Below are 20939 nucleotides of genomic sequence, written 5' to 3'. Positions count from 1 at the left end.
GGATGGTGGGAGAGGCGTGTCCGTGTCCAGCCAATGGGCGGCGAGCCTGACGGGGTGGAGGTTCTGGTTAATGGGGGCTCCCGGAGGGGGTGCGGGACTGGGGGAGCCCTGGGTGCGGGGGCCATGGGGCAGCGGGGACCTATAGGGCACAAAAGCCACGAGGTTGGGGGGCTCCCAGGGCCCCCGCGTCCCCTGGGGTGGGTCTTGGGAGGGACATAGGGGCAGGCCCCTATGCGGGGGGCATCCTTCGGGAGGAGCGGGGCTGTCCATGGGGCGCAGGGACCCACGTGTGGGTGTGGGGCGTTGCTAGAGGGCACCTTATGGTGCTGGGGCGGGTTGGGAGCAGCTGTGGGCGAGATGGGGGGCGCAGGTTGGGGCGAACCAGGGCCCCGCCGTGGGGCTGGTCCCGGCCCCGCAGTCGCGTGCTCCCGCCGGCACCGGTATCAGCATCGGAACCGGCATCAGCATCGGCACCGGAACTAGTACCGGCATCAGAACCGGCACTGGCTTCGGAACCGGCATCAGCATCGGCACGGGCATCAGCGCCGTCCCACGCGCTGGCCTCCGCGGAGGCGACTCCCGGGAACGGCCGCGCCGAGCCCGGTCCCCGCTCGGCGGCTCCGGCGCCCGCCAGCACCGCTCCGGGCTCACAAATAAACGATGGTCGCAGCGCTGCCCCGGCCCTTCCTGCGCCCGCCCCACGGCGGGGCCGGCGCGGGGATAAGGGGCCGGCACGGGGATAAGGGGCCGTCCCGTCCCGTTCCGTTCCGTTCCGGCGCGGCTGCGGGGGCGGTTGCGGGGGCGGCGCTTCCCCTTTGGGCCGGGCTCGCCGTGCCGGCTGTGCGGGGAGGCGCATCCCGGCCCGGCCGCCCGCGCGGCTCTTCCCCGCGGGCAGCCCCGGGCTCCAAGGTCCGGTCACCTCCGTCTGTGACCGCCGGTCGCGGCTCGCGGGGCTCCCAGGAGCGCCGCAGGCGGCGGCGGCGGCGGCGCCGGTGAGTGCGGGACCCCCGGAGGCCGCGAGCCGGCCGCCCCGGCCCCGCGCAGCTCCCTCCGCACCGGCGTGCGGCACAAGGGCGGCCGCGCCGCGGCACGGGGAGCGGCGGGGACGGGGATGCGGCACGTTGGGCTGCGGGGGAGCAGCTGGGGAGGGCATTCAGGTGGATACGACTGCCGCGGTGTGACCCGGGTTGCCTTGCAGCGGGTTACATCAGGACAGGGGGTTAAATAGCGATGGAGTGGGTAAAATCTCAACAGAGTCGGGTAAAGTACAGCAAAGTGTGCTGGACAGTGTAGGAGTGGGCGGGATACCGGAGAAGTGGGCGGGATACCGGAGAAATGGGCGGGATGCTGGAGGAGCAGGTGGGGTGGCAGTGGAGCAGGAGGGATGGCAACGGAGCAGGAGGGATGTAGGAGGAGTTGGAATGGCAGTGGAGCAGGTGGGATGGCAGTGGAGCAGGTGGGATGTAGGAGGAGTTGGGATGGCAGTGGAGCAGGTGGGATGTAGGAGCAGGTGGGATGCAGGCAGAGCAGTTAGGATGGCAGTGGTGCTGGTGGGACGGCAGTGGGACGTGCCAGACGCCGTCTGTGCAGCACCTAACCCATGCCGTGCCACAGGGGTCAGGGCCATGGCGCAGTTCCTCATCCGTCAGTACCAGGATGGCGACTTCAAGACAGTGCGGGACATGTTTGCACGCGGCATCCTGGAGCATGTGCCGGCCGTCTACCGGCACCTGCTGAGCTGGTGGCGGGCGCAGCTGGCGCTCCTGCTGCTGGTGGCGGTGGTACGGGCGGTGACGGGCGCCTGGGCACCCACACTGGCCGCCGTCGCGCTGGTCCTGCTGGTCGTGGGGCTGCTGGCCCGCTCTCTCGCCACAGCCTACGTGCAGGACGCGCTGGCCAGCGACCTGCGCGACATCCCTGGCACCTACCTGCGCTCGCCCGATGCCGGCTTCTGGGTGGCGGAGGCTGGCGGCGCCGTGGTGGGCATGGTGGCGGCTGTGCCGGCACCGGAGCTGGCGGCGCTGGAGCTGAAGCGCATGTCAGTGGCGCGCGAGCAGCGCGGCCGCGGCGTGGCCCGCGCGCTGGCACAGCAGGTGTTCGCGCTGGCGCGCGCGCGCGGCCACCGCGCCGTGGTGCTCAGCACCTCCGTGGTGCAGGAGTCTGCGCAGCGCCTCTACGAGGGGCTGGGCTTCCGCCGCGACGGGGCCACCAGCCCCTCGCTGCTGGCCCGCCTGCTGCGCTTCCAGATCCTGCACTACCGCTGCGAGCTGCCGCCGGCCCCGCCAGCGGCACCCACACTGCCGCTGCGCCGCCGCGACGCCCCGGCGCCGTGACACTGCTGCTGCGCTGAGCCCCACCATGCCACTGTGACCCCCACCGTGTCACCAGGACCCCCACCATAGCACCAGGACACTCCTGCCACCGCCGGCTTTCTCGCTGTAGAATAAAGGCAGCTTCGTGGGCCGCGCGCGTGTGCTCCTTGGTGCCTGTGCACGCCAGGGCATGCAGTGTTCATTATGTGCATGCGTGCGCATGTGTGCAGGTCTGCATGTGATTGTGGGTCTGGGCGTGCTGCATGTGTGTGCACACACGTGGGTGCAAACATGGGTGTATGCACACGTGTGCACACGTGTGTGTGCCGCTGGGTGTGCTGCTGCTGCGGGTGTGCATGCGGGTGTGTGAGGCTGTGTTTGTGTGTGTGCCCCTGCAGGCTGCTGTGCACACGCGCACATGTGTGTGCAATCCTCTGTGTGCGTGTGCACAGTGCTGCGCTCACACACACGTGTGCAAGGCTGTGCCTGAGCAGGTTGCTGTGCTTGTGCAAATAGGCATGTGCAGGGCTGCACGTGATTGAGTGCACGTGCACACTGGTGTGCCCACGCAAGCACATGCGTGTGCAAAGTTGTGTTTGATTGCACGTGTGTGCAGGCTGCTGCGCTTGTGCAAAAACACATGTGCAAAGCTGCATGTTGGTGCATGTGTGTGCACACTGCTGTGCTCTTGCAAGCACATGCGCGTGCAAGGCTGCGTGTCGCTGCGTGCGTGTCCCCGTGGCGCTGCCCTCCCCGCCGCGGGTCCCCTCCCGAGGGACCGTCCCGCACCCGGGCCGGGGTTGCCGCCCGCCCTGCCCTCACTGCACATGGCGGCTGCAGCGGCGGGAGCGGGCGGAAGCGGGCGACAGGCCGGGCGGAAGCGCAGAAGAGCCGGGCGGAAGCGCGGCGCGGGCGGCGGGGAGGCGCCGAGCCCGGTACCGGAGCGGAGCGAGCCGAGCCGGGCCGGGCCGGGCCGGGCCGGGCGGACGGGGCCGCCGCCATGGACTGCTACACGGCCAACTGGAACCCGCTGGGCGAGGAGGCCTTCTATCGGTGAGGGCCGGCGCGGATCCGCTGTGGGGCCGGGGCCGGTTGGGGTCCCGGTGCCGCTGTGGGGCTGGGGACACCGGGGCCGTTTGGGGTCCCGGTGCCACAGCTGCTGCCCGCAGGCGCTTCGAGCTCTACGCCATGGAGTGGGGCGTCAAGGAGGAGCTGCGCGAGTGCCTCGTGGCGGCCGCCCCGTACGGGGGGCCCATAGGTAGGAGAGGCGCGGGCTGCCCCCCGCGCGGTGCCCGTCCCGTGGCGCCCCGGCCGCCAACTCCCGGGCTGCCCGCAGCGCTGCTCAGGAACGGCGCCCGCACGGAGCGCTCCCCGGGCGCCCGCCCGCGCCTCGAGATCTACTCGGCCTCGGGGCTGCTCCTGGCCGCCATCCCGGTGAGTGTCGGCGCCAGCCGCGCTGGGGGACGAGGGGCTGGGAGCCCACGGTGGTCCCGGCTGCCTCCCGGGCCAAGCGGAGCTGCCGAGTCCCCGCTCGTGTGGGGCTGGGGAGGAGCCCGCGCAGTGCAGCGCGCGGGGCCCAGGCGTCCTGCGAGGAGCTCGCTCTGCCTCCCCGCGCGCCTACCGTGCCCTTGGCAGCTCCCGGGCAGGGCCGCATGGCGCTGCCGCGTCCCCCGCGTCCCTGCGCCCTGCGGAGCCGCTCGCAGCAGCAGCCGTGGGGACAGGGCGGCCCTGGCGCCGGGACGCGGTGGGAGCAGCAGCACCGCGCGCGGAGGAGGGACACAGAGAGCTGGGGGTGCCAGGGTGGTCTCCAGCCCCCCATGCCGGTGTCGGGCCGTGGGGGCCGGGCCGCCCGGCTCAGGCCCGTGTCGCGCAGTGGAAGAGCGGCCAGCTGGTGCAGCTGGGCTGGACGGCCAGCGAGGAGCTGCTCTGCATCCAGGAGGACGGCACCGTGCTCGTCTACAGCCTCTTCTGCGAGTTCAAGCGCCACTTCAGCATGGGCAACGTGAGTGGGGCCGCGCGCGGGGGCCGCGGTTGCCGCTGCCGGCCCGGAGCGGCGCCTCGGCAGCGCAGGGCGCCGGGCTCAGCTCTGCCCGCGCGGCGCAGGAGGTGCTGCAGAACCACGTGCTGGAGGCGCAGGTCTTCCACACGGAGTACGGCAGCGGCGTGGCCATCCTCACGGGCGCGCACCGCTTCTCGCTCGCCGCCAACATCGAGGAGCTCAAGCTGCGGCGCCTGCCCGAGGTGCCAGGTGGGCCCCGCGGGCCGCGCGCTCGCCCGCCCGCGCGCCCGGCCCTCACGGCGCGCACCCCGCAGGTCTGCACCAGCCGCCCTCCTGCTGGGCCGTGCTCTGCCAGGACAGGGTCACCGCGGTGCTGCTGGCGGCCGGCCAGGACCTCTTCCTGCTGGACCACACGTCCTGCTCCGCGGTGGTGAGTGCCGCCTCCTGTGCGCATGGGGCCCCACGGGCCGGCTTGGCCGTGGGCTGCAGCTTCGCACCCGCCGCCAGCCCTCTGCGTTCCCCCTGCCGCGACCGTCCCCTCCTTCCCGCCCCAGACTCCCCCTGGCATGAGCCCCGGCGCGGGCGCCTACGTGCGCATGGCCGTGTCCTTCAACGGCCGCTGCCTGGCGCTCCTCACCGACAGCGGCTACGTGTGGATGGGGCTGGCCACGCTCAAGGTGAGCACCGCGCCGTCGGGGCGGGAACGTGCGGCGCGGAGCCTCCTCCCGGGGCTGGGGGCTCCGCGTGGAATCGGGACCGAGGATGGTAGTGGCTGTAGCAAACCGCTAAGAAACTAATAGCAAAGTGCTCCCTATGCACCTGTGGGCCTTGTCAGCCCCAGCGTGCCCAGGCTCGCCCGTGGTTGCCTGGTCCGTGCTGGTGGTGCCTCGGTCCCCTTTGGCTCTCTGAACCAAATCACTCTCCCAGAGCCTCGATCGCTGCACCGGTTTCACGGGGACGCAGACTGCCCTGTGCTCCCGAGGCCCGTGGGGCAGCAGGGAGGAAGGTGCTTTTCCCACTCCGAGGTGGCTGGCAAGGCCGGGCGCTGCTGCCAAGCACTCGGCTCCTGTCCCTCTAGCTCCGCTCTCTCCTGCTCCAGGAGAAGCTCTGTGAATTCACCAGCAGCATCCGATCCCCGCCGCGGCAGATGGTTTGGTGAGTGCCCTGTGGGCTGCCCCGTGGCCATGGGCCCTTGCGCCTTTGCCGGCTGGTGGAGCACCCTGTGCCCCCGCGTGGCTCCGGGCTGCCCGGGAGCCTCCGGGCACGAGCGCGACCCTCTCACGAGCCGGGCTCCCGCAGGTGCACGCGGCCGCGCAGCCGGCAGCGCGCCGTGGTGCTGGCCTGGGACCGCCTGCTCGTGGTGGCGGGCAGCTCCACCGAGTGCATCCAGTATCCTTGGTGAAGCAGGGACGGTGTCATTCCCGAGGCCAGCCCAGGGGCTGTGGGATTCCCTTCCCTCTGAGGGCTGATCCTGGGTGTTGGGAAGTGGGGCCGGGAGCGCAGCGTGGCATGCCAGGAGCTGCGGCTGCAGCCAGGCCCAGGCAGAGCGGGGCTGCTGCCGGGAGCCGCCTTCGTCCACGAGTCCTTAGTGGGAGCACAGGTTTGTTCTGGACGAGGACTCCTACCTGGTGCCGGAGCTGGACGGGGTCCGCATCCTGTCCCGCAGCTCCCACGAGTTCCTGCACGAGGTCCCAGGTGAGACGTCCGCGGGGCCGGGGCGTCCTGCCCTGGGGGACGGCGGGAGGGTGGCAGCAGGGCAGGGCCACAGGGGCTGCAGTTGCAGGGGCCGAGCGTGGCCATCGGCTGCCCCTTGCCCCGGGTGTCCCCAGCTCCGGGCTGGCCCTGCTCTTACCCTGCAGCCCTGGTGCGGGGCCCAGCTCGCCCCTGCGGTCACAGAGCCGTGGGAGGGATGACACGAGAGCGGGTGCCTGGGGCAGCCTCTCACCCCACGCTCCCTTCCTTGTCCCCAGAGGCCAGCCAGGAGATCTTCAGGATTGCCTCCATGGCGCCAGGGGCTCTGCTGCTGGAGGCGCAGAAGGAGTACGAGGTAGGACCCGCTGCATGCCCTGCGCCGGCCGTGCGTCCCTGCCCCGCAGTGCCGCGGTGGGCAAAGCCCGGGGGAGCTGTTCGGGGCAGCCCGGCTTGGTGCTCGCTGCCGCCATCGGGTCTGGACGTGGGATCTGGTGCCAGGGCTGCCCGGATTGGGGCTCATCAGCCTGGGCTGGTCCTGCCAGACGTCAGCTCCCCGGCACTGAGCTCTGCCCTGGCCCCGCTCCTGCAGAAGGAGAGCCAGAAGGCGGACGAGTACCTGCGGGAGATCAAGGAGCAGAAGCTGCTGCCAGAGGCCGTGAGCCAGTGCATCGAGGCCGCCGGCTACGAGCACGAGCCAGAGACGCAGAAGTCACTGCTCAGGGTGAGCAGTGTTGGTGGCGGGAGGGCTTGGGCTGTGGTGGCAGCATTGCCCTCCCCTCCCGCCGCTCGTGCAGCGGCCGTGACTCCGTCTCTCCCGCAGGCCGCCTCCTTCGGCAAGTGCTTCCTCGACAAGTACCCCCCGGAGAGCTTCGTGCGCATGTGCCAGGACCTGCGGGTGCTCAACGCTATCCGCGACTACCAGATCGGCCTCCCGCTCACCTTCACGCAGTATCCTGTGCAGGCGCGAGGCCGCGGGGAGGGCGCGCGGCCCGCCGGGGCCGGGGCAGCTCCCGGCCGGGGTTCGGGCTCGGCACCCGCAGGGATGGTGGCGGGATGCAGGGTGGGGATGCACTGGCTCCAGCAGCAGCCCGGAGCAGGGCTCTTAGCTGGGACGCTCGCACTCCTCGCACCCTGCCAGGCCTGGCCTGGCCCTGCCGCCGGCAGGTTTGCCGCCTCCCTGCCCGCATCCGTGCTCGCGAGCCCGCAGGGACGATCCGTGCCGCCCTGCGCACGGAGCTGCGCCAGGCGGGTTGCAGGGCTCCGCAGGCTCCCAGGTGTCCCTTGACGGTGCGCGCAGATACAAGCGTCTCACCATGGAGGTGCTCCTGGACAGGTGAGCGCCCCGCGGGCCGCGCGTCCGGCTGCGCCGCAGTGTCTGCGCCGCGGCTCACGCTGCTGCGCGCGCTCCCGCAGGCTGGTGCTGCGGCGCCTCTACCCGCTGGCCATCCGCATCTGCGAGTACCTGCGGCTGCCGGAGATCCAGGGCGTGAGCCGCATCCTGGCGCACTGGGCCTGCTACAAGGTACCGCGGCGCTCGCGCACACACGGGCGCAGCCAGGCCCTGCCGAGACCTCCCTGCTCCCCCCCAGGTGCAGCAGAAGGACAAGTCGGATGAGGAGGTGGCTCACGCCATCAACCAGAAGCTGGGGGACACCCCGGGCATCTCCTACTCCGAGATCGCTGCCCGGGCGTATGACTGCGGCAGGACGGAGCTGGCCATCAAGGTCCTCGGGGCTGGGGGTGCCGGGCAGGGCGGCGCGGTGGCCCCGGTGGTGGCACGATGGGCACCCACGGCCTCTCTGCCGGCTGCAGCTGCTGGAGTACGAGCCGCGCTCCGGGGAGCAGGTCCCGCTGCTGCTGAAGATGAAGCGGAGCAAGCTGGCCCTGAGCAAAGCCATCGAGAGCGGGGACACCGACCTGGGTAAGGGAGCAGCCTCGGGCCCCTCTCCCCGAGCCGCTGCGCTGGAGGGAAGGGTCTTGGTGCTCAGGGCCGTCCCCGCGTGCCCCAGTCTACACGGTTGTGCTCCACCTGAAGAACGAGCTGAATCGCGGCACCTTCTTCATGACGCTGCAGAACCAGCCGGTGGCCCTGAGCCTCTACCGCCAGGTGGGTGACCCTGGCGCTGCGGCTCTCGGCCAGGCGGACACAATGTCACCGAGGCAGCTCCCCGCCCCCTGTTCCCTGACTCTGCCCATTGCCCCCCAGTTCTGCAAGCACCAGGAGCGGGAGACGCTGAAGGACCTGTACAACCAGGACGATAATCACCAGGAGCTCGGCAACTTCCACGTGCACGCCAGCTACGCCGAGAAGGTCTGCCGGGGTGCTCTGCTCCAGCCAGCTGCCTGCTTGGCGGGGCCGTGTGGCGCGCGGGGCCGCGCACGCTGGCCATGTCCCTGCGCCGTGTGCTGTGCGAGCAGGGCTGGGTGGGCGGTAGCTCTGTGCCGCGTGGCTGGGTCTGCCTCTGCCCATGCAGCTCAAAAGCACCAGCCACCAACCGGGGGGTTCCCTCTCCTTGCTTGGGGAACTCCCTGGGCTCCCTGTTCAGTGCCATTGTCACCCGGCCTGCCTGTCCTGTCCCCTGCATCCGGCAGGGGGGTGGCTGACGTAGCGATGCTGTCTGTCCCCAGCGCATCGAGGGCAGGGTGGGGGCTCTGCAGAACGCGCAGGACGCCTACTACAAAGCCAAGAACGAGTTTGCTGCCAAGGTGAGCGTGGTGGGACCGTGGGGACCCCCTGCTCCATGGGGCTGGGCCAGAGCCCTTTCACGCCGGCGCGTGGCTCCGCAGGCCACCGAGGAGCAGGTGAAGCTGCTGCGGCTGCAGCGACACCTCCAGGAGGACTTGGACAAGCCCTACGTCGACCTCTCGCTGCACGACACCGTCTCCACCCTCATCCTGGACGGGCACCACAAACGCGCCGAGCAGCTCTACCGCGACTTCAAGATCCCTGACAAGCGGTGGGTGCCAGGGGGGCCCGGCGCTCGCCCCCGGCGCGGGCAGGGCTGGGGCTGTCCCGGGCCAGCAGCAGCTCCCTGCACCCTCAGGCTGCAGCCGGGGCACAAGCCAGTCCCCAGCCGGCCTCCCCGGGGCTGCAGGGGCTTCGCTGGCCTGCGGAAGGAGGAGGCGCAGAGCCTTCCTCCCCTGGTGCTCCACACCGAGCTCCTTGGCTCGCACTGTGTTCCCAGGTACTGGTGGCTGAAGCTGAGCGCCCTGGCCACCCGCGGGGACTGGGAGGAGATGGAGAAGTTCTCCAAGAGCAAGAAGTCGCCTATCGGATACCTGGTAAGGGGCCCTGCCGGTGCCAGAGCCACCCCGGCCACCGCGGGGCCAGGGCTGAGCCTGCCGCCCACAGCCCTTCGTGGAGATCTCCGTGAAGCACCACAACCGCTACGAGGCCAAGAAGTACGCGGCACGCGTGGCGCCCGAGCAGCGCGTCAAGGCCCTCCTGCTCGTGGGGTGCGTGGGGCCGCGGCGCCGCTGCTGCGGCCGCTCCGTGGGGCAGGCGCCCCGCGCTGCCCGGCTCCCGTGCGGGCTCTGCGGGGTCACGCTGGTGTTCCCTTTCCCAGGGATCTGGAGCAGGCGGCCGACGCCGCCATCGAGCACAAGAGCGAGAGCGAGATGAGCCTGGTGCTGGCGCGGTGCGGGGCGGGCGCCGACAGCGCCCTGCTCGAGCGGCTGAGCCGCGCGCGCGCCCAGCTCGCCAAGAAGTGACGCGGCGGCTCCCGCTGCCGGGCTCCCCCCTCACCCCCCAATAAAGCGCAGAGCTCTTCTCCCTGCTCTGTCTCGCTGGGGGGCACTATGTCTGGGCAACGGGGGACAGGGCTGCACCACGGGGGCGCCCGTGCTGCACCCGCACCGGCCCTGTGGCCTGCTGGCTCCCCGGGGCTCGCGGGAGGCTCCCGGGGCGCTGCGCTGCCCCCGCCCGCTGGGGGCGCCACCGCGCGGGGCGGAGCCAACGGGCCCGGGGCGGGGCCCGCGCGAAGCACCGCCCCCTGCCCTAACGGCCCCCCCCCCCCCCGCGCGCTGCCGCAGGCGCGGGGCATTGTGGGACTGCGGGATGGCGGCGCTGGGTGCGGGGCGCGCGGCCGCCAAGGTGAGCGGGGGACAGGCCGGGATGGGGGGACAGGCCGGGATCGGGGTGAAGGGCCCGTGCGGGGGGTGTTGGGGGCCGCGCAGGGGGGTCCGGGCTGGCGGCGCGGGGGGTCACTCCGTGCCCGGGGGTGTGAGGGGTTGGGGGTGTCACTGCGGCCGGGGCTGCCCGGGGTGCGAGGAGCGGGGGGAGTCGGGGCTGGGGGGGAACGGGGTCCTGGGGGCCCGGTTAGGGCGGGAGGGGTTGGGGGGTCCTCGTGTCACCCCGGGCGGGGAGCACCCCGAAGCCCCATCCCCTCGTCCACCCCGTGTCCCCGCAGCCCCGTGTCCCGCAGCCCCGTGTCCCGCAGCCCCGTCCCACCGTGCTCCCTGTCCCCACAGGCTCTCCTGCGGGCGCAGGGCCTCGGCGCGTGGCGGGGCCTGGGCACCTCGGCCGCCCTCCAGCAGGTCCCACGGGCCAAGGTGAGTGGCGGGGGGCTCCGTGCTCCCCGGGGCCGCCTCTCCGCGCCCCACGGCCAGGACCCCGCAGCGGGCGGCAGGTCGGGGCTGCCCCGGTGCTGCGGGAGAACCCGGTAACCCGTGAACGTCCGGGGCGAGCGGGCACGGAGAGCACCTCCGTCTGCCCTCTCCGGGGGGAAGAACCGGGGGAAGAACTGCTTTGGGGCTCCGATCCCTCCTCACCGCTCAGTCTCAGCCTTAATACACTTGTTACCCCCGTTAGCCCAAGGTCATAGTGTGTAGTAATTACCAGAGGTTGAATAAGGTGAAAGTGAGAAGGAGCCGAGCAGGGACGGGCTGTTCTAGGCTCCCTGAGCAGGAAATAAGAGCCGCAGTGGAGAGAGGAGGTGCTGCTGTCCCTGGAGCCATGCTGAGAACAGGAGGAGCCCCTGGGTGCCTCCTCCTGGCCTAACGGGGTGTTTGTCCCTGTTAGAGGGACACGGCGTGCTCGGGTCCCTCATGCCGTTGAGGGTCACTTAAGCTGCCGTTTAGGACACTCAAAGGCAGGGTTCAGCTTGGAGGTTGTGTTCCTCTGGCCCTGTGTCCTGCAGGAGTCCATCTGCAGGGATGCACTTGCCCTGCAACCTAATTCCATGGTTTTATTCTCCAGAATATTCAAAATCAAAATCAAAGTTTATTTAGCCTTCCTTCTTACAATTACTTTTTCATTTCTCAGCGTTTTGCCGCTCGCCTACGCTTCAGATCACTGATGCACGTGTATTTTCTGAGCCATGTGGCATTGCTTTTGTCTGGTCATTTTATTGCACAATTGGGCTGCTAAGAGAGGTTCTCGTCTCTCGCTGCGGGCGCCTTGTGAGGCTCTGTGAAACCTGATGTCTGCAGGCCAGTTCTGCACAGGAATTGCTGGCTAGAGAAGGGCATTGGTTGGACTGTGTAAAAATAGCAGCGCGCTGAGGAGGGCGGGAGGCAGACGAGGGTCAGTGCTGGCTGGAGTGCGTCGCCAGGAGAGCGTCCGGAGCGTCGCCTTTGGGAATGATTTGCCTAGGACTTCAACTCTCCGTGCAGAGAATGTGGTGGTAATGGGTAGCACAGAGTTGTAGGGCTGTCCTTGCAGGCGGAGGTTGAGGTGTCACACAGGGAGCCACAGGGTGTCACTGCGGCGGTTTGTGCCGCGCAGAGGGCGACGCTGTCACTGCAGGCACCGCTGCAGCTGCTCTGGATGGGGGGATACCCACGGCAGAGCGGCCGCGGGACGGGAGAGCCCCGGCTTGGCGCTCCGTGTCGGCGCAGCGGGAACGCCGTGCCCGTGGCCGCTTCCATGTCCGTCGTGCTGCCTGCGGGCTGTCACCGGCGGGAATGCGGCGTGTGGGCGCATCCGGGCCCGCGCGCGGCCGGCGTCTCACCCGTCGCCTTTCCCTGCAGTCGGACAATGCCCGGCCCGAGGGCACGTTCCAGGTGACGATGCTGCCCGGGGACGGCGTGGGCCCCGAGCTCATGCACGCCGTCAAGGAGGTGTTCAAGGTACCGGCGCCGCGGCGGGCGCGCAACGCGGGGCTGCTTGGGGACGCGCGCGGGCGCCGCTTGCCCCGTCAGCAACGCAGCTGGCGCTGGGATCACGCCGAGGGAGCGCGGTGCTGCTGTGACGGAGCAGGGAACACGCCGTCACCCAGCGAGGGGAGGCGGGGAGCAGCGCCCCGAGCTCCCGGCTCCTCCCGTCGGGCCTCGGTGCTCCCCTCTCGGCGGGGACGCGGCGGGGCGGCGCAGGGCTCCGTGGGGGCCGCGGCCCCGCGCTCAGCGCCCGCGTCCCGCAGGCCGCCAGCGTGCCCGTGCTCTTCGACGAGCACCACCTGAGCGAGGTGCAGAACACGGCGTCCGAGGAGAAGCTCGACCAGGTGGTTGACTCCATGAAGGAGAGCAAGGTGGCCCTCATAGGTGAGGAGCTGGCGTGGCACGAGCCCCCCTGCAGCAGGGCCGGGCCTCCCTCTGCGCGAAGGATGTTGCCCTTGCCCAAACCCCCTTAGATGCTGTCAGAGCACAACAGCTTTTGTGCCCTAGGTCCCGCAGAAGGAAACACGGGCTCTTTAAGCTGAGAAACAAACCAGCACTACCTGGTAACTTGGCCTGTTGAAGATAAAGTTATTCTAAGTTGGTTTTTGATTCCAGATCCTATAGTGAATGTCCCAGGGAAGCCAAGGGCCCCCTGGGTGCCCTGTGGTGGGCACTCAGTCCCCATGCTGGGGGTCTGGCAGCCCCCGTGCGGGCTGTGCAGGGTGCAGGCCCCTTCCCGCTGCCCTCCTGTGTCCCCACAGGCAAGATCCACACGCCCATGGAGTACAAGGGGGAGCTGGCGTCCTACGACATGCGGCTCAGGTGAGCTGGCGCCGAGCGGAGCCGGGGCTCCGGCCCCAGCCGTGGAAAACCAGGGGTTAACAGGAAGGAAAAGTTTGGGGGAAAAACAGAATGTGCCCCTGGTGACTGGGATGGACTGTGAGCTTTCCTTGGGATCCTGGAGACCCGGGAGGGGGTGTGGGTGGATGGCAGAGGGACAGGGATGACCTCTGGGAGGCAGCGCTTGGCTCCTGATCCCGGAGGGAGCAGGTAGGGATGGGGAAACGTTCCCTGAGGTGGAGACCTGCAGCCTGGCCCTGGGGTTCTCCCAGCGCCTGCAGGGAGGAACATCTGCCCCAGCATTCGGCCTGTGCTGCCTTTGCAGGCGCAAGCTGGACCTGTTTGCCAACGTGGTGCACGTGAAGAGCCTGCCGGGCTACAAAACGCGCCACAACAACCTGGACCTCGTGATCATCCGAGAGCAGACGGAGGGCGAGTACAGCTCCCTGGAGCACGAGGTGAGCAGCGGCCGAGGGACGGGGCGGCCTGCCAGCGTCGGGAGCTTCCCGGGGCAGCCTGGCCAGCGGGCTGGGAAGGGGCTGCAGCAGCGTCACCAGCAGCGGGTGACAGGGACGGGCACAGGATTTGGTGGGGGGGGGGTGGTACCCAGCAGCAGGTGACAGGGCACAGGATGGGGTGGGTCCTTACGTGAGTGGGTCGCACTCAGAGCCCTGGGCGGACGCGAGGGGCTGCTCCAGGTGACGCCAGCACAGGGCACGTGGGGCCCAGGTGTGAGGGAGCCCCAAGGGACGATGTCCCGGTGTGGAGGCTGCGGGCGGCGTGGGGTGACGCAGTGCAGGGGGCTCCTGTGCTGCGGGTGCTCACACTGCCCGTCCCTCCAGAGCGCCAAGGGGGTCATCGAGTGCCTCAAGATCATCACGCGGGCCAAGTCGCAGCGCATCGCCAAGTTTGCCTTCGACTACGCCACCAAGAAGGGGCGCTCCAAGGTGACGGCCGTGCACAAAGCCAACATCATGTGAGTGCCACCCACGCGGCCCGGCGGGCAGCAGCGGCTCCCTGTGCTGGGACACGCAGCGGCCCCCACGGCTCAGCCCTCACTGCTCCTGCAGCCTCTGATAGAGCAGCAGCACTTTGATTGCCGAGGGGCTGGCAGGTTTCCCTGTTTGGGGCTCCTCTCTGGTGTGCCCGTGGGGCTGGAAGCGGCTCCCTCATGGCCGCGTTGAGCCCGGGCTCGGGGGCGTGCGGGGCTGTGGGATTGCTTGGTTCTGTGCTGGTTCTGCTGCCGCCCTGGGCGCAGCCCTGTTGACGTGTGGCCCATCTGCAGGAAGCTGGGCGACGGGCTGTTCCTGCAGTGCTGCGAAGAGGTGGCCGAGCTCTACCCCAAGATCAAGTTTGACACCATGATCATTGACAACTGCTGCATGCAGGTGAGGAGCCGCTTTTCCTGCCTTACCCCATGCACCATTCCCTCTGGCGATGAGCCCTTTGGGAGAGGGGATAAAGGAGAGTCTAACACCACAGCTGAGGGATCCCAGGTTCTGGTTGCTCATCCCTGTGCTGAGGTTGGCTCCTTGCCCACGTGGGAGGCCACTGGCCTCCCTGCCCTGCTGCAGCGGTGCAGGCTGTCGCGGCTGTTTAAGGCTGCCTGGGCGAGATGCTAAAGCTCTGCCAGGGCAGTCACTTGTCGGTGGCTGCGCTGCCCTTTGCCATGGGGCTCCCCCTGTCCCTCGAGGGCCACATGGGGACGTTTCCAGGCTGCGTGTGTGGGCCGGGCCGGGCCAGACCTCACGGCCGTCCCCACACACAGCTGGTGCAGAACCCCTACCAGTTCGACGTGCTGGTCATGCCCAACCTCTACGGCAACATCATCGACAACCTGGCGGCCGGGCTGGTGGGCGGCGCCGGCGTGGTGCCCGGCGAGAGCTACAGCGCCGAGTACGCCGTGTTCGAGATGGTGAGGACCGCGCGGGCCGGGCGGGGGGCCGCGCGCCGCCGCGCTCACCGTGCCCGCTCCGCAGGGCGCCCGGCACCCCTTCGCCCAGGCCGTGGGCAGGAACATCGCCAACCCCACCGCCATGCTGCTCTCGGCCGCCAACATGCTGCGCCACCTCAAGTAGGTGCCGCGCGCGCAGGGGCTGCGCGGGGCCGGGCGCGCGCACCGGGCGCTCAGCCGCTCCCCGCCTCCCGCAGCCTCGAATTTCACTCCAATCTGATTGCGGACGCGGTGAAGAAGGTGATCAAGGTCGGCAAAGTGAGTACGGGGCAGGAGCGCGTGGGGGGGAAGCAGCTCCCTGCTCTCCCTGCCGGCCTGTGCGAGCAGGGCGCGCTGGGGCCCGCTGTGCTCGTGGTGCTGCCGTGTCTGGTCCTGCCCTGAGCGGCGCTGGCCCCGTCGCAGCCCATGGCTCCTTGCAGGGCGCCCGCCTGGGCACCACTCCCCTCACCCTCCCTGCAGCCATTCGCTCCTCACGACCACATCCCTCCCCTGTTCCCCCCTTCCCTGTGTTGGATTTTTAGGTTCGGACGCGCGACTTGGGCGGTTACTGCACCACGTCCGACTTCATCAAGTCTGTGATTGACAACCTGCACCCCCACTATGGTGCCTAGGAGCCCGTGCCCGGGTGCCCCAGCACAGCCCACACCCGGCCCTTGTGTAGCCACCATGGGAGCGCGGCTGGCCCCGGCCCGGGGCTCCCAGCGTGGCCAGCACCGTCCCCTTGGGGTGGCCAGAGCCCTGCTGGGCGCGCGCGGGGCTGCCCCTGTCCCTGCCCACGGCCGCTGCAGCACCATGAGCGCTTGCTGGGACAGAGCGTCTGCTCCAGGAGCTGGTGCGATTCCACATGGGAATTTCCACCCCCGGAGCAGGACAGGGCACCAGCCCAGGCGACTCTGGGGGGTCCCAGGCTGTGCATGGGGCAGGGGCATCCCCGGGGCTGGCACCACGGCCCCCGCAGCCCCGGGGGCTCTGCAGCCACAGGGCAGCGCGTGTGGCCAGGCACACTGGGGGGCACCTGCCCTGCGGCACCAGGTGCTGCCGCCTCGGGACCAGCCAGGGCCGTTATTTATTGAGCTGCTTTGTAGCCATGTATACAAATAAAGGGTCCAACAGCGCCCCGGCCCCAGCCTCATTCGGGGGCTCCTGCAGGCGCCTCTGTCCCGCAGCACCCAGGGAGGGTTGGGGCAGCCCCAGGCTCAGCTCTGGCTCAAGACTGGGCCAGGCTTTGCACCCCACAACAGCAGCAGCACCACTGCCAACTCCCCATGCAGGCTGCAGACGATGCAGCAGCATTAGGTGACACTGCAGTTCTGGGGGACGCAGCGGCGCTGGCCGCTCCTGCCAACCCTGCGTGCAGCAGCAGGCGCAGGGGGCCGGGCAGCTCCAACAGCTCCTTGCAGCGCGAGCTGGGGGGACGGTTCTTGTTGGGGACATGGGGCCACCCCGGGGCAGGAGGTGGCGGCTCTGCCCGACCCTCGCAGCCCCCTTCTCGCTGGTGGCAGCTGGGGGCCAGCCCCGGCCGCTCCTCGCCCGCAGCGGGTGCTGCTGCCCTGACGCCGCTCTCGTTGCAGGTGCGCACGGCCGACATGGGCGGCTACGCCACCTCGCTGGACTTCACGCAGGCAGTCATCAACGCGCTGGACTCATGAGCCCCCCCAGCACCTGCTGCTCCCTGCGCCAATAAAGCAGCCGCTGCAGCACCGGGGCCTCCGCTGCACTGCCTGGGGGGTGGGTGCGCCTGGGCGGCCAGGGGGCTGCGGCCGCCTCTGCTGTCCCCTCCCCGGGGCAGCATGGGGGGCAGGAGGCAGCTCCCTGCACTCCCAGGGCCGGGACCCAATGCACCGCCCCTGCCCCAGGCCCCTCCAGCACCACCCTGACCAGAGCAGCAAGAGGAGCCTCCACCTTTATTGAGGTTCAGCCACCCCGCACTGGGACCTTCGCCCCAAGCCAGGCCCAAGCTGGGCTCTGCAGGGGCTGCAGCAAAGCCAGCCCCAGGCCCCCTCCCCGGGCTCTGGGATGCAGCACGGCAGCGGGGCCGCAGGAGCCCAGGCCTCGCGCAGCCCCACAGGAGCAGAACGGGGTAACGGGGCAGCCCCTTAACCCCCGGCAGGACCCGCGGCTGGCCCAGGGAGCGCGGGGCTGAGCGAGGCCAAGCAGGTGCCACACGGCTAGGTCAGCCCCAGGCCCTAGTCCTCCACCTCCTTCACCGCCTTTTTCTTTTTCTTCTTCTTATCTGCCTGCATAGTCTCTGCTCCCTGTTTCCTTTTCTTCTTGGGCAGTGGCTCCTCCTCTTCCTCCTCCTCCTCCTCCAGGCCATTCTCCTCAGGCTCAGAGGCTTCCTCCAGCTCCGGCTCCTGCTTCTTTTTCTTCTTCTTTTTGGGCTCTGTCTCATTTTCCTGCAGAAAAAGGGGAGTCAGTGGGAGCTGCAGCCAAGTTTGTGGCACATGGGAGCAGCCTGTAGCCGCAGCAGAGGGGGAGGCTTTACGCTGTGCCCATGGGACGGGCAGGGCCTGTGGTCCTTGTCACGGACAGGGACACTGACAAGATGCAGGGCCCAGAAGCAGAGCTGGGGGGGGTGGCCCTTAGGGTCCAACTGGGTCAGGCTGGGAAGGAGCCCCAGGAGCAGCCAGCAAAGTCCTGCCAAAGGCAGGAACAGCCCCAGCACTGCGGTCATCCCAGCTGGGCCAGGTGACATCCCCGAGCATCCCCTGCCCTCACCTCCAGCACCGAGTTCTCCATGTCCTCAGCGGCTGCGGCCAGCGCCTCCAGCCGCCGCTTCTCCCGCTTCTTCCTCTTCTTCTCTTTCTTCTCCTGCTTCTTCCGGACCTCGGCCACTGCCTCACGGGCCTGGCAGGTGCAGAGTGCTGCGGTGAGCGCCACAGTGCCCAGCCCCACGCGGCCCCGGGCCCCCCCCTCGGATCAGCCTCATTAAATCAGTTTTTTGCCTCCAGCAATGGGTCAGGATGGCAGTTTTGCATCATGTCCGAGGGGGCCCCGTGCCACCCCCGGCCCTCACCTCCACCACGGCCTCCTTCATGACATCCAGGTTCTTGCGCGGCGGCTCTCCGGTCTCGTAGAAGGCCAGGCGCTCCTCCACCTGCTCGCGCAGCTTGTCCCCAAACACGCTGGTGGGCACCTCTGCAGAGAGGCGAGGGGCTCAGCGCATGGCTCCGCTCAGAGCACAGCTGTCACCATTCACGCAGTGAAATGCTGCTGACGAAAAATGTTGCCATCACGGCGGAGCCCGGCGCGCGGCGCCCACCTGAGAAGCAGTCGATGCGCGAGGCGATGGTGCACTTGTTGGCCAGGTAGCGCGAGATGCGGCCCTTGTTCTTGGCGGCCGCGCGCCCGATGAACGTGGAGTGGAAGATGAGGCCGTACTTGGGCGTGTTGCCGCGCGTCTTCAGCGCCCTGCAAGCGGCCCCGCACGCGTCGGCAGTGGCCCCGGGCGCCCCGCACCCCCCGCGCCGCCAACCTGCGGGGGCCGCTCAGAGCCCGGGGCCGCCTGATCACCCACGGCCGGGACCAGCGCGTCACAGGCGGCAGCCCGGGGAGCTGCCATCACCGCGAGCACCCCGCAGCGGTACCTGAACAGGGCCTTCTCAGCCCCCAGGATCTGCACCGTTGACGCCGGGTACTTGGCCAGGTTGGTGAGGCTGCCAGCGTGCGAGATGAGACGGGCGCCCACCTGTGAGCAGGGAGCGGGTTGGGGGCGCTGCCGCCATCCCGGGAGCAGGGGGGCATCGGGTCGGGCCGGCAGCGCCGCGGGCCACGGATCAGCGGTGAGGTGTCAGCACAGCACTCAGGGGATTGACAGATTCACTCGTCATCACGTCCGCGGCCCGCGCGGCCAGCCCCGCCACTCACCACTTCGCCGATGAGCGCCGAGAGGCTGGGGGCCACCTGGCTCATCTTGGAGCGCAGATACTCCTGCAGGCCCTTGCGGTACTCGGAGAGCGAGATGACGCGGCTCGAGAAGCTCTCAATGTTGATGAGGTCGATAGGCGAGATGTCCATGCCTGCCAGGGAGCCGCGTCGGTGCCGCTGGCCCAGGGCCCTCCCCAGGCGGACGCGGCTCCCGTCCCCCCGGGCTGCCCCCACTCACCCATGGAAGAGCGCGAGGCCTCCAGGATGGCCTGCGCCTTGGCGCTGTCCATGACGATCTCCTCCAGCCCCTCGAGGCTCTCCTCGCTCAGCTCCTTGCGGTTGCCGATGAACTTGGCGAGGCGGCAGTACGTGGCGTTCTCGCCCACGATCTTGATGAGCTCGGGGAAGTGGTAGCCGTACCACTCGCTGCGGGGGCCGGGCGGTCAGCGCGCCCGCCCCGCGCTGTTGCCCCGCTCACAGTCCGGCGCGGGCACCGCGTCCCGGCCGGGGTGTTCCGCGGCCCCGCTCTGCCTCCCCGTTCTGTGCAGGCGGCCGTGGTGGCGGTGCCGCCTGCGGTAAGCGGGGGAGGCTCCAACCGCGCCGCGCGCCCGCGCCGCGCTCACCGCACACGCATGGAGAAGGTGTTGATGTCCTTGTCGAGCTGGTCCAGCAGGCTGATGGACTGGATGATCATGTTGTCCACGCGGTTCACGTTGAACTTCACCTTGGCGCGCGAGTAGCTGTGGCCGAGGCCCAGCTGCGCCTTGGAGGCCGACTGCGCCGTGAGCCCCTTGACGAGCGTGTGGAAGTGCAGGCGGATCCCTGCGCACGAGGGCGGTGCGGTGAGCGCGGGGACACCGTGCGGCCGCGTCCCGCCCCCCATCCCGGTGCTCAGCACGGGGCCGCGTCCCCCCCGTCCCGGCGCTCACCGCGCAGGATCTCGGCCACGACGCCGCCGCTCTGGCAGGGGCAGCCCAGCTCCTCGAGGATGGCGGCGCCCAGCTTGGCGTCAGCGACGCCCAGCAGCGCCTTCTTGCGCTTGGCCGGCAGGTGGGTGTCGAGCAGCAGCCGCAGGTCCTCGTGCAGCAGCCCTGCGCGGGGGCGTGAGCGGCGCGGCGGGGCCCGGGGCCGCCCGCCCGCCCGCCCCGGCGGCAGCGCTCACCCTCGGACACGGCGTTCATGTTGTCGAGCGCGCTCTGCGCCCCGAGCGGAAGGGCGCGAAGGCCACGAGCTTCACCAGCGCCTGGAACTTGCCCGCGGACAGCACGCTCTGCTCCACCTGCGGCGCGCGGGGAGGACGGGCAGCGCCGGCGCTCCGCGTCCGCTGCGCCGCCCCGGGGCTACGGGCGCCCCCTCCCCGGGCTCCGATCCCGGTGTCCCCCGCTGCCCCCCCCCCCTCCCCCCGCCTGGCCCGGGCCCACCCGCCCCACCCCGGTCCCGGGGCCCCCCGGTCTCCCCCCGCCGCTGCCGGCCCGGGCCCACCGGGACCCCCCGCGCCGCCCGCGCTCACCTGCGGCAGCAGCAGCCCGATCTCCTCCACCTCGCGCACGGCGAACAGCGCGTACCCGGCCGCGTGCTCGAACAGCGCGTGCAGCAGCACCTGCGCCGCCGCCGCCGTTATCGTCCCGCCCCGCGCCGGGACGGGCCCGCCGCCTGCGCGCCGCGGCCCGCACCGCCGCCCGCCCACCCGCCCTCCCGCCGCCGCCACCACCGCCGCCGCCCCATCCCCGACCCCATCCCCTTCCACGTCCCCGTCCCCGTCCCCGTCCCCGTCCCGCTCCCGGCCCCGCCCGCCCCGATGGCGGCGGATTCCTCCCGCCCCCCCGCGCTCACCATCCTGCCGCGCTGCCGCCGCCGCCGCCGGAACTGCGCGCGCCCCGCCGGAAACCCGCCCCTCCGGCGGCCTGCCGCCAATCACCGCGGGCAGCGACAGCGCGGCCAATGAGCGCGCGGCGACGCGGAGCCCCACCCCTCACCCCCGCCTCCGCCAGTGCGGCGCGGGGAGGGCCGCGCGCGCCCGCCCCCTGCTGCCGCCGGCCAATGAGCGCGCGCCCCGCCCGCCCCCCGCGCCACGCGATTCGACGGCTGGTTTCGCGCCGCCGCACGTGGCCCCCGGGGACCGGGGCCGGGGCCGCCCGGCGCAGCCCCCGCCGCCCCCCGCGCTCACGGGAGCCCCGGT

General features: G+C 70.4%; 4 protein-coding genes and 2 non-coding genes across 6 annotated transcripts; 3 read left to right on the top strand and 3 right to left on the bottom strand.

Moving 5' to 3' along the window:
• Positions 1–1624: 1624 nt before the first annotated feature.
• Positions 1625–2333, top strand: NAT8 (N-acetyltransferase 8 (putative)). Its single transcript, XM_088526501.1, has one exon. The coding sequence runs from the start codon at positions 1626–1628 to the stop codon at positions 2331–2333; it is 708 nt and encodes a 235-aa protein (XP_088382627.1). The 5' UTR covers position 1625.
• Positions 2334–3305: 972 nt separating this feature from the next.
• Positions 3306–9714, top strand: VPS16 (VPS16 core subunit of CORVET and HOPS complexes). Its single transcript, XM_088526607.1, has 24 exons — positions 3306–3365; positions 3482–3570; positions 3649–3746; positions 4186–4314; positions 4416–4560; positions 4626–4741; positions 4866–4988; positions 5411–5466; positions 5611–5700; positions 5912–6006; positions 6282–6358; positions 6593–6724; positions 6824–6951; positions 7301–7336; positions 7417–7525; positions 7593–7727; positions 7816–7924; positions 8013–8110; positions 8210–8314; positions 8632–8709; positions 8791–8960; positions 9189–9285; positions 9356–9459; positions 9570–9714. The coding sequence occupies exons 1-24, from the start codon at positions 3313–3315 to the stop codon at positions 9712–9714; spliced, it is 2517 nt and encodes an 838-aa protein (XP_088382733.1). The 5' UTR covers positions 3306–3312.
• Positions 9715–10060: 346 nt separating this feature from the next.
• LOC148594425 (isocitrate dehydrogenase [NAD] subunit beta, mitochondrial-like) lies at positions 10061–15512 on the top strand. The gene is made up of 12 exons (XM_088526500.1): positions 10061–10096; positions 10474–10554; positions 11974–12072; positions 12363–12483; positions 12861–12921; positions 13265–13397; positions 13782–13915; positions 14225–14327; positions 14708–14854; positions 14919–15013; positions 15091–15151; positions 15415–15512. Exons 1-12 carry the CDS (start codon positions 10061–10063, stop codon positions 15502–15504), a joined length of 1161 nt encoding a protein of 386 aa, XP_088382626.1. The 3' UTR covers positions 15505–15512.
• A 1567-nt stretch (positions 15513–17079) lies between these two features.
• Positions 17080–20605, bottom strand: NOP56 (NOP56 ribonucleoprotein). The gene is given in 13 exon segments (XM_088526604.1): positions 17080–17289; positions 17612–17740; positions 17910–18031; positions 18156–18304; positions 18481–18581; positions 18761–18912; positions 18999–19186; positions 19384–19582; positions 19690–19851; positions 19923–19962; positions 19965–20039; positions 20271–20360; positions 20594–20605. Coding segments are annotated over 13 exon segments (1620 nt in total). The 5' UTR covers positions 20597–20605.
• LOC148594424 (small nucleolar RNA SNORD57) lies at positions 17810–17879 on the bottom strand. The gene has a single exon (XR_015913505.1). It is a non-coding gene; the product is annotated as a small nucleolar RNA SNORD57 (small nucleolar RNA).
• On the bottom strand, positions 18064–18134 carry LOC148594423 (small nucleolar RNA SNORD56). The gene has a single exon (XR_015913506.1). It is a non-coding gene; the product is annotated as a small nucleolar RNA SNORD56 (small nucleolar RNA).
• Positions 20606–20939: the final 334 nt, after the last annotated feature.

Source organism: Tinamus guttatus, unplaced genomic scaffold (genome assembly GCF_059628265.1).
Source record: "Tinamus guttatus ecotype Peru unplaced genomic scaffold, ASM5962826v1 Tinamus_guttatus_pri_ptg000247l, whole genome shotgun sequence".
Lineage (NCBI taxonomy): Eukaryota > Metazoa > Chordata > Aves > Tinamiformes > Tinamidae > Tinamus > Tinamus guttatus.
The sequence above is the reverse complement of the archived record's forward strand: the minus strand, read 5'-3'. Positions and strand labels throughout refer to the sequence as shown.